This window comes from Acipenser ruthenus, chromosome 17 (assembly GCF_902713425.1).
Source record: "Acipenser ruthenus chromosome 17, fAciRut3.2 maternal haplotype, whole genome shotgun sequence".
NCBI classification, from domain to species: domain Eukaryota; kingdom Metazoa; phylum Chordata; class Actinopteri; order Acipenseriformes; family Acipenseridae; genus Acipenser; species Acipenser ruthenus.
The window spans coordinates 20,289,345-20,300,986 of NC_081205.1; the positions used below are offsets into that span (position 1 = coordinate 20,289,345).

The 11,642-nt window shown below is 43.9% G+C and overlaps 1 protein-coding gene across 1 annotated transcript in view; it reads right to left on the reverse strand.

Moving 5' to 3' along the window:
- The window catches only part of crocc2 (ciliary rootlet coiled-coil, rootletin family member 2), a gene marked incomplete in the record, with an annotated part of 61,908 nt that overhangs the window by 3,445 nt on the left and 46,821 nt on the right, over positions 1-11,642 (reverse strand). Inside the window, 11 exon segments of the mRNA XM_058990488.1 lie at positions 349-480; positions 3,044-3,244; positions 4,255-4,404; positions 4,722-5,162; positions 5,650-5,813; positions 6,377-6,497; positions 7,837-8,009; positions 8,504-8,888; positions 9,679-9,846; positions 11,246-11,405; positions 11,556-11,642. Of these exon segments, the coding sequence (XP_058846471.1) occupies positions 349-480; positions 3,044-3,244; positions 4,255-4,404; positions 4,722-5,162; positions 5,650-5,813; positions 6,377-6,497; positions 7,837-8,009; positions 8,504-8,888; positions 9,679-9,846; positions 11,246-11,405; positions 11,556-11,642 (2,182 nt within the window).

Sequence of the window (11,642 nt, forward strand, 5' to 3'; positions counted from 1 at the left end):
GTAGTTTGTGAATGGTCTTGTATTGTTTTCAGTTATTACAGTGGGGAATTTAGAAGCCACAACCCTAAAAAAGACAGATTTCACACTCGCACAAGAAATGTTTCATTGCCGTGTTCAAAGGGACAATTTGGGAGCAGATAAGCTTAAGTAACAACACAGTATCACCTGATACTTTTCAACAAGCCAGTTATAAAAACAAGCCTGAGTGCAGGACATGGAGAAATCCACTACTGAATACTGGCTGGGTTGCAAGTTCCTTTTTTATAGTTAAACAACCCTCTGACAGCAGTGAGCCAGCAGTTGTTTTTTATGTATCCACTGGCTTTACTGGATTGACCCGATCCTGACCTGCAGCTGCTGTACTTGGGCCTGCAGATCCACAAGCTCCTGCTCCACGCTGCTCAGTGATTGGTCCAGCTGCCCCCTCTCCACTCCCAGGCGTATGGCTTGTTCCTCCTGCTTCATCTTCTCTCGCTCAACCTTCAACAAAAAATTAAAAAACGCTGGATTTATTTCAGTTAAGGGGTTTGGTTAATAAGCTGTAAGGAGCGATTTTTGGAGATATAGAAATTCCCTCTCCAAACGAAAGCATTCTGCCTCCCAGTCCTTGTGCTCTTACTACAAGCCTACTGTCAGCACACGACTTCAATGACAACACTTTAAAAATCATTGACCACAAACTCTGGTTAAAACTTCACATTAGGTTTCTTTAATTACTATGTATTTACATAGCAGTTAGTTAGTAAATACATGTGTACTTACACAATTATAATGTTATTATGCATAGTTACAATGTACTTAATGTGTACATGTTTTTGCATAATATAACCCTAACCCTATCGCTATCCTTAACCCTAACCCTTTTCTGATACAATTGTGTACTTACATATCTTGTGCAAAAAGATGTACACATTAAGTACAGTAGAACTGTGCATACTGGCATTGTAATTATGTGTATTTACTAAGTAACCACTATGTAAATGCACAGTCATTAGAAATGTAAAGTACCCAAATTCCTCTGAATTTCAGCCTCATCTCTATTCTAGAAGGTCTGGCCTGAGCCGCTCCTGTCCAGTAGCTCTGCAGGTGGTTTCACATCATTCCTTCACAATCAAGGGTGAATGACATGCTTTACCACTGCTGATAGAGGCTCACAAATCCTACTCATTGCTCAGAACCAGCCACCAGCATCTGGGGGAGGGAGAGAAAGCCCTCACCATTCCCTGGGTTTTCTCTTACTCTGGTCAGCATTTATACAATCTTGCTCAGTAAAAGATTAATTAAATGTTTTACCAAGGTCTTTCAAAAAGAAACGTTATCATATTATATTAAAGCTGTTTCAGTTTGGTAATGGTGAAAACTGAAAGAGGCTGAAACTTTCTGTCTGTAATTAATGTCTTTGAGACAAAGTTGTCGGAGGCTATGACAAAGCATTAAAAAAAGTGCATGTGATCATTGGTTTCACAATAATTATTTTCCTTCCAACTGTTACAGCAGTTCTTTTCAACAGGCTAATTAGTCGGCAGCATTCGATCTGTAATAATGCATTTTTAATAATGACAAAATCATAAGAATATATTCATTAACAGCAAAACCACTGCTTCAGGAAGGACAGCTGTTTTTGTGACCCTAACAACAACACTGTTGGAGACAAGACCGCTGTATGTCTGCCAATGGGAAAAACACAGCACAAGATGAATTCAGGTTATAATAGAACATGAGACTGACCTTATAAATGTTTACCACTGTAAATCTGCATAGAAATGTTGCAGTTTTCCCATGCTTTTCCTATGGTATACTATGCATTTACAGTAGTTTGCAATGTTTTTTAATATGCTTTACTGTACCTCTGTGGGCTATACAATGCTTACCTATGCTTTCACTTTCCCTTTGTTACACTTAGTTTTTACAATAGGAAACATTTAGAAGGTAGAAAGAGTTAAAGGTGCTGGGACTGAAGAACCCATTTCCAGGCGAAGCGCCCCTAATCCTGCGATGCTACATGAAGATCGGTGTCAGATGCTGAGCAGGGATTCAGTCAGTCCCAGCAAGGCAGGATAAAAGGGAACAGATGTGCAGGACTCCAGTTTCTCATCACAGTAATCCAAGTGATTAGGAGAACAAATTGGTGTGGCAAGAGCGGGATATCCTAAGTATAGGAGCTATTCAGAGGGCTGCAGTGCTATATCCTTTTTCCTGGGCTATCCAATAGGTACAACGACAAAAAAACCCTGTCAGTGTTAAGGTATTACAGCCTAACTTTGATTATATTAAAAATGAACAGGCAAACATATCTGGTATATGTAGATTGTTCAGGATTCATAGTTATTAGTGCTAGTTCTGTTCACGGCACTTACACAGAAGTGAGCTATGCGGGCTGTTAAAAATAATTAAACATGTTCAGTCTAGAAAAAGACAAGTAAGGGAATTTTTCATTTAAGTTTATTTTATCAAAGGCAGGTGTCAGTTTTCTTTCATTAAGAATAATGAGACGAATTTATCAGAAGATAACATTTCGTAACCATAAAAAACACTCAGTGGTGGTCAATTTAGAAATGCTAAAAGAAACTAAATTAAATGACAAAAGTATTTTTCAATGCTTTCAAATTTGTTTGTTACAGTTTGTAAGTGGATTACATAAAAACAATAATTGCGTGAGACGTAAACATCGAGAGAGGTTTGTTACCCACAAAGCAGCATTGTGTTTTCTGTTTACTTATGATAGAACTCATGAAGTCATTTTTTGTTTTATGGATTAAACATTGCCGTTGCTATGGGGAGCTCTGAGTTCAAAGCTTGGCAAAGACGTTATTGTGATGTCACAAGCTGGAACACCTGCACCCGCTCATAGCAGCTCAGTAAATGAGCCCACTTAAAGGCATGTTCAGTTCCACACCCTCTGAGCAGCTCAGAGCTCTATGGAGCACATTTAATTGGTGACCTGGGTGAGCAGAAAAATTCTCGCTCTGAGCCGCTCACTTACTTAACGCACCCTAAGTATTTGTAGATTTTATCATTAGTAAGCCTGGCTGATGGAGGTTACCTTGTCAAGGGTTTTTCTCAAAGCGGCCTTGTCCTTCTCCAGACGGACTCCTGCTCTCTCCATGTCGTGGCGCTCGCTCTCCAGCTGTGCGACGGTCCTCTGCAGCGTATTAACTCGATCCTGCAGGGCCTGCCTGTCCTCTTCCAGCCGCCGCGAGCCCTCCAGAGCACCCTGCTCGCTGCCCTGCCGCTGTCGCAGCATCTAAGGAACAGAGGGAACATTCACACAGGCTTCTCCGTACAGCCATGACTCACAGCACTTCTCGATCACTCAGCACCCATCAGCTTTCATTTTTTTTTGCCCCAGATATTAGTGGCAATTGTTAGAACATGGGTAAGGTTTAGCCATTGTTAGCACCTCTGCTCTTCAGGGCAGTACGTCCACAGATGGAACAGAAGACAGGACCCCTATTAAGCCTCATTTGAAAGACAACGCCTCCCACAGCATTCTGGGGCATTGGCATACTATGTGGATACAGATGAGAATGCTCCCTGCAGAGCACTACATGTTACATATTTCAAACACTTTTCATTGGAGGCATCCTATCAAACTACTGGCTAGGTACCAGCTTGCTTAGCTTCTGAGATCGGATGAGATGCAAATTTGTATTCACTCACTGGCCCTTGTTAGGATTTTCAGAAGCACAAGAATTGATCTTCTTACACAAACCAAACAAATCAGGATCACTACCAGCCGCAAATCAATATTAAAAGTCATCAGTAGAACAATTAGGAGGGACATGATTAAAGTCTTTAAAATCTTTAAAGGAGTTGACAAAGTTAACCCTAAGCAATAATTTAAGTGAAGCACAGGAACCTTGGCAAGATCAGTTAGAAATAGAGTCTAGGACAGAGGGAAGGATACACTTTATAACACAGAGGGTAGGGTATGGAATGGGTTACCTAGTCACGTTGTTGATGCTGAGTCTCCTGTATCCTTTAAGACCTAACTTGACAAGGCTTTGAGCTCAATCAGCTACTAGGAACCAGATGAGCATAGATGGGCCGAAAAGGCTTCCTTTTGTTCGTAAATGTTTCCAACTTCAAATTCCCATTCTCACCCTCTAGTGTCCTTTATATATGTTTATCTATTGTTCTTCTCATTCAACCCTTTCCTCCCCTCATCTGACTCCACTGACGTTGCTTTCTCTGGCTCTGTCCTCCTCTCACCCCCTGCTTTCACCATCCCCTCCCATTACAGCCCTCTCTGACCTCTTGAAGGTGCTTGCTCTGCCCCTCCAGCTCCAGGCATCGCAGGTCTGCGTCCTCCTGCTCTCCTTGCAGGGTCTGCAGCCTCTCCGTCAGGACGTGGTTCTGCTTCTTACACTCCGACAGAGACTCCCGGGCAGAGTCCAGGTGCTCCTGAACCAGAAACAACAAAATCAACATGGTTACTGAGAGAGAAAGGGCCTTGACACAACTTTACGGGTATGGCTGTGTTCACTACACTGTTCAGTTGCTTCTCCACTGTAATAAAAATACAAGATCAATGGACCAAGTGGGACAAGGAATTAACTGTGGAAATATATAACAGCGTGCCAAAGTATGTATGACAGTCTGACCCTAATCCTAACGGCCATGTTGCCATAACATGTGAATGGCAGTCTGTGTCCGGGAGGAAATATGAGTAAGTAGGCGCAATACATTTTTCTAACAGGTATATATAACTGAATACTTGCCTGTAGCAGCCTGCGATCCTGTTCGCTGGACATCAGAGCTTTCTGCAGCTGGGAGAGGCGCTCCTGTAGGGCCTCGGCGTTGGCGCTAGTGTCGCCAAGCGAGAGGGACAGGCTCTGCACCTTGTCCTTTAGCTGGCTCTCTCCATCCTCAGTGCGGGCCAACGCCACGCTTAGCCTCTCCACGGAGACCTGCAGGGAGGCTGCCTTGTCCTCGCTGTGCCTCAGCTCCCTGCTCAGCACAGCCAGTTGCTCCTGCAGCGCCACCACCTCTGTGTCCCGCTCGCTCGCCGTCATCTGCAGCCGCTGCAGCTCCCCCTCCAGGGCACGCTGGGACAGCTCCAGCTTGGTCCCGCGGCTCTCTGACGCATCCAGGGCCTCCTTCAGCTTCCTCCTCTCTGCCTCCAGCTTCCCTTCCTGCGTCCGCATCCAGCCCAGCTTCCCCTGCAAGACAAACACCTCTAGCCATTCTAGAACCATGCTGTCAAAAACACCATGCTGGTGTCAGCACTGTAAAAATAGTGTCGCATTGCAAATGCCCATGCTAAGTTCCATCAAATGGAAACCAATCGGAGGCATAAGTCCCACCAAATGTTCAAATGACACCTTCCTTGTCTTCATTTTTCACCTGTTTAAATTGACACTTTGTACACGTCCCATACGCAACAATTACAATCGTTACACCAACATGGAATATTTCTCAACGAAACTGGAATTAAAAGGGCATCATGAATACGCTGGGCAATCTATTGCTACTGCTCTAGGTGATTCTTTTGCTGTGTTATTAATACAAACACATCATTATCTCATTAGGAGGTGCAGGGCCTCCTGCTAATCAGAGGTTTCTTGAATAATGTGACAGAGGGGAGAGTCTATATTTCAATGCTTCACTCCTTCGTGCTCCTCTCAGATAAGATTCCAGAGCACACACCTGCAGATCTCTCTTCTCTGCCTCTCCTGTCTGTACACTGCGCTCCAGGGAAGCCACCTGCTCCCCCAGTGCCTTCCTCTCGCTCTCCCCACGCCGAATCGCCTCCTCCTGCAGCATGAGGGCCGTCTGAGCACCGCTGAGCCGGCCGTCCGCACCCCGCTTCCCTGGAACACACCGCAGCACACAGGATCACTCCCTGCCTGCCACCCTCAGCAGGGTCATACTTTGGATCTCTTGGATTCTGAAGTATTTTACTTGAAATGTAGGTAATTTTGAGTAAGACCTGATTGCTAAGTTTACATCTTAGACTAGCACAGGTTTGGCTATGTAGCACCAAAAAATACATGTTTTTTGTTATAAATCGATAGCTTTGGATTATGGGGTCCCCTTTATTAAAGTTTCCCATAATAAAAGCATGGCAAGGTGTAATAAAGGAAATTGAAAACATGATAAAGCATAGTTAAACATTGTAAAGCCCTGAGCGGTATGATACAGCATTTTAAAGCATGACAAACCATGGTAAACTCTGGTAAATGCATAGTATCACAACAGGAAAAGCACCGGAAAACTGCAAAATCACCATGTGAAATTACTTTTATAAGGGATCCTCCAAAGAGATATTAGACAGAATTATAATAAAATCAAGATAGCACCATCCCATTCCCTCCACCTGTGAGGTTTAGTGAGGAGCGTGGTAGGAGCAGCATGCAGTGCAGCAGACACTCACCTTCCTCAGACTCGGACAGTGATTTCTGCAGATGCTGGATGCGAGCGTTGGTGCGGTCTCGATCGCTCTCTAGTTCCCCCAACTGGCGGGTCAGGTTCAGCACCTGGATCTCAGCTTCATCCTGCACAGAGAGCCAGGAGACATCAATTCCATGTACTGTACGTAAAAATGCAGTGAAAAAATGCAATTCCATTGACTATATACTGTAGTCTCTGCGTATAGGAACACCTCCTAAGACAACACTTCACCTAAGAGAACACCCTTATGGGGAAACTGATTTTTCCCATTGTAAATGCCCCGTCTAAAGGAACATGAACTTTACTTAAAAGAACACCTTCTTGGGACCGATAGCGATTCATTCACAACGGATTACTGTTTTGTAACCTGATAATTCATCAACATCAAGCTTAAATTTAAATGGTTTATTTAGTCTTTTCAAAAGCGACTTGTCACAGTGTCTTGAGGCACACTGATTGGTTTAATAAATCTTACCAGAACCGTCGTCATATCATGGACTCATTTTGTATTCTGATTTCCATGAGTGCATGTCTTGTATATTACTGCTACATTTTTTAACATGTGTAGGGGTGCTGTGTTAATTTAGTTTGACAGTTAGTTTATTAACATCTGTTACTTTATTATTATAGTTTATTAACATACACTTACCTATTGCTTTTCTTTTACTTATTCAGTTCATTTCATATGTTGATGCACATGCGTCACATGCGTCATTGTTTACTGATTAATATTGTGTCTGGTGACTAACTCTGTCTTAGAGAACACTTTGCTTGCTTCCCGAGGGGGGTTCTCTTAGCCGGAGACTACTGTATGTATCAAATGTGCAGTTTTGAAAAAAAACATGATGTCGCAAAAATGTATTTCCATTTTAAAACATGACATCCGGTACTAAGCTAGTTGAAAGAAAGTTCTCAGTTTGCTTGCCTCACCTTCCAGGAAATCTGTTACATTTACACTTGCTGGGTCCTTTAACCTCTGCATTTTACTGTCTGCAAAGCACGTCAGTAATTAGATAAGCAGCTGGTTGGTTATTAACAGGAAAGTGAATAGGTGGGTACAATTTCATTCTCCAGGTGAAAAGACCATGAAAGAGCAGTACGATCAGTACTGTATCAGTACTGCAAACAGTGTTTTTTTTTAACCAACTGTAACTGTCACATGTTAAAATGCAAATGTTTTTGTTTCTAAAGTACACATTTAAACACATTCTAAATGGATGTGCATGACATGGAAAATGTATGGCATTATTTTCTTAGCTACAACCACAATAACAAACTCCAGGATGTATGTTTGTTTTGTAATATATTAGATTAGTTTAGTTTATTCACTTTGTGCCCACAGGGTCAGCACAGGTACATTGCTGTAGACATTCATCTCATCTCCCCTCCACCGTGTGAAGATATAGACCAGGGTGGTCATGACGCAGCTCTGTATAGACTCACCCGGTCTCTCTGAGCCTCACGCAGCTCCTGCAGAAAGTCTCTGAGCGCGGCCCGCACCACCTCGGGGTCCAGGTCCCCCTCCCCACCACGCGAGGGGGACAGCGAGCGCAAGGGGGAGCTGCCGCGGCTTCCGGAGGGGCTGGAGCTGCGCAGTCCGTCCAGGCTGTCCATACCTGCCGGGGAGAAACAACGGGGACAATGAGACACAAGCAGCATAGCATGCACAGGAATTTAGTATGGTTCAGTCAGTCAATACTTTACTTGTGTTTTTAGTATTTCAAAGAATATAGAGATATCAAAGACATTTGACAAACAAGTGCATTTACAATTTGCCTTTTTTATTAAATGGGAAAACATTATTAAAAACTAGGACATTTTTCTCACGAGTTTCTCGCTGGTTTGCCGTGTTTTTTATTTATTTTTAATAGGCTTTACCATATCTCTATCTGGGCTTTACAATGCTTACCTATGCTTTACCTTCCTCTCACTATGCTTTTACGAAGGGAAACTTATAAGGGGAAATGGCTAGTTTGTAAGAAAAATCTTTACCAGTGTCTATAAAATTGTTTATGCTGTAACTGCATACAACTACAATGTACTGCCTGACCACTGCTGTAATTACGGTCTATTGAACACAGTAACTAACACAGTGGGAGCTGTGCTTTACCTTTCAGTGGAGAAGCCCCTCTCCTGGGTGAGGGGCTGCGGCCCCGTGCCCCTGGGCTCTGTGCCCTGCCTGTGCGGGTGATGCCCAGTGTGCGCCGCAGGGCGGAGTGCAGGCCCCCCAGTCTGAACTCCAGCTCTCTTCTTGTGGACTCTGCCTTGCCCAGCTCGACCTCCAGCCCGTGTTCCCGAGCCTTAGAGGTGCTGAGCTGCAGGGCAAGGTCTCCGGCCTGGACTCCTGCTCGCTGCAACGCCCCCTGCAGCTCCCTCGTGCTCTCCTGCAGCCGCCGCTCCCCCTCCTGCAGCTCCTCCACACGTCCCTGCAGCTCCTTCTCACGCAGCCGCGCCTCGCACTCCACCTCCGCCACCCGCTGCTGCAGCAGCGCCACCTGGGGGTGGGAGTATAGGCGTACTGAAAAACTGTGCCTCTGCTAAAGAACACTGCTCTCTGTTATTAGGTTAGGTATTTTTCTGGGACAGTCAGGGAGGCACAAAGATAACAATAAAGTAATACTGCAGAGAGAAGGGCTTCCCAAAGTGAAAATACATTTTGCCAAATGTGTTTCCTCTATGGGAAACAACAATGACAATACAGAGAACTTGACATGCTTCAGAAAAGCCACCCCGCATTCTAGGAACCCGGTTCGTAAGTGTTTAATGTATATTAGTTATGTTTTTATCTCTCTCACTGTATATATGTTCTTATTGCTAGAAGTCGCTGCTACCAGGATGGCCCAGCAGTTTTAAACACATTTAAAACAAGAGATGTAAATGAATGCAAGGGTATAAAGAAAACCATTTTAAAATAATCAAACCTGGACACTTTTCTCCTGTGGTGTGACCTACATGTATGATGTGTTTAATAAGTTAATGTAATAAATGACAAGTTCCCAAGATATAGACTTAATTAGCGTAACCAATCGTAAAGATATTAGCCCAGAAAGAAATTGAGCTCATGACTGTTCAGACCAATTGGATACAGCTTGTATATACATAGAGTTTAGTGAAAAATAGATTCCTTTAAAAGATGAAGGAATACCCTATATATATGAATTACAAATATAGAGATAAAGTACAGGCATTAGAAATGAGGCAGATACCAAAGCACAGGAACAGAAGAGAGATAAATAGACAGCAAGGGCGTATGATAGCTAGACATACAAAACGGAGGAGCAGTACCTCTTTGAAGGCAGACTCCTTGCAGGTCTCTGTCTCGACTATCCTCTGTTTGAGGCTGAAGATCTCCCGGCGGCTCTCCTCCTCTCTCTGCTCTTCCTGGGAGACCCGCGCCTGCAGCTCACCCAGCTCCTTACTGCGCTTCGCATTCTCACTGTCCAGGAGCTTCACCTGCGAGAGAGGAGGGAGAGGGTCTGTGAGGAGGGGAAGATGTGTGAGAGAGGGGAGGATCAACAAGAGGGAAAGAGAGGCTTCACGTTCTTACTGTCCAGGATCTTCCCCTGTGGGGAGAGGGGGGAGCAAGAGAGGGAAGAGAGGGGGCTGTGAGGGGGAGAGGTGTGGAAAGAAAGGGGGAGGGTTAAGAGTGAAGGTATCTTCACCTGTGGGGAGAGGGGAGCTTAAGTGAGAAGGAACAGCACGAGTGGGAGAGAGAGGAAGAGAAAGGGAGGGGAAGTTGGGGAGAAAAGGAGAGGGGGTAAGAGTGTGGAATTCTCACTATCCCACATCTTTACCTATAGGAAGAGTGAAACAGTGAGTAGTGACAGCAAGAGAGACGAGAAAGAGGGCAAATAACAAGGAGAGAGAGGCTTGGCATGGCTTTCAGTGTTAATGACAGCGTTCTAGATAAGTTCTAACGCAGGCCAAAAACTGAAAGAAAAAAAAAAAACAGGGCTGGCACAGTATATACACAACCCACAAAGCAGGTTTCTTCATTAGCAGTGTTTGTGGTTTCCCAAAGCCAGGACCAGGACCCTGGGACCTGCACACAGACAAGAGGCACACCGAACAACAGCACAAACAGCAGCACATGCTTTGAGGTTTGCTTGTCTTGGCTCGTCAGCTCCAGTGTATTTCCTTTGATGTGCTCTAGTTTGTTTCTTCTTGTACCAAAGTGAAATCAGTGATTGAGGCACACAATCAAGTTTACAAATACAAAAGCTAACCCAAGAGAAGTTGGAAGACAATAGAGCATGTGGAAAAATCCATATGGGAATCTCACAATTTCACTGTGTTTATTGAACTGTTTGTAGTAGAATCAATTCAAAGCTATTAGCTAGCAGGTTTTTGTGATTTTTTTTTATATACAGCTTCCACTGTGAATATATAATTGTAAGTCATGTATCATCAGTAGTTTCATTCAGAACTATTAAACACTCAGTAGTGCGACATTTAGATTACTTAAAGAAACGTAATAAATTGTCTGACAAACTTTTCGACTAAAATGCTCTCTCAAGTCTTCAAGGAACACATTCAGAAAGACTTCTAGTCAAAATGTTTGTCAGTCAATTTATTAGGTTTCTTTCAGTATTTCTAAAAATCGTCCGTAGTAGTTGGTAGGGAATTCTCTCCGGCCACAAAGTCAATTTGGTAACGTGGTGCCCAGAACTGAACACAGTGTTCCAAGTGTGGTCTTCCAGTGCGTTATACAACCTCATCATACCTCTTTTGGTTTGAACTCTACACTATTGATAATTTTATTACAGGAGTAGGAGATATATTGTGTATAAACACTGTGAGGTTCTATAAATAACCTGTATGGACCTCCCATATCCCACAATGCCTCTCTGACCTGTCTGCGCAGCTCCTGTAGCTCTCGTCTAGCCTCGAGTCGTGATTTCTCCACCTCCCTCAGGCTGCCTCTTAGCTCAGCTGCCTCCTTCTGCAGGGAGGCTTTCGACTCCTCCAGGATCGCCAGTCTCTGCTCTTTCTCCTCATTCCCTCTCTTCAGACTGTAGAAAGACGAGCAGGGGGTCAGATACTGTGATGTGTCTAAAATCTACACAGTATCTTCAGTTCTTGCTTATAAAAGTGGAACCTGTACATATATACAAGTAAAAAATCAATTGAAAATCAATGGATACTTCAGCCTGATGCCCTACCTGCTCCTGTCGCTCTCTGCTCGCTTCACGCTACCCCTCAGCTCCTCGTTAGAGTGTAAGATGGCCTCCTTTTCGCGGGCCTCGTCG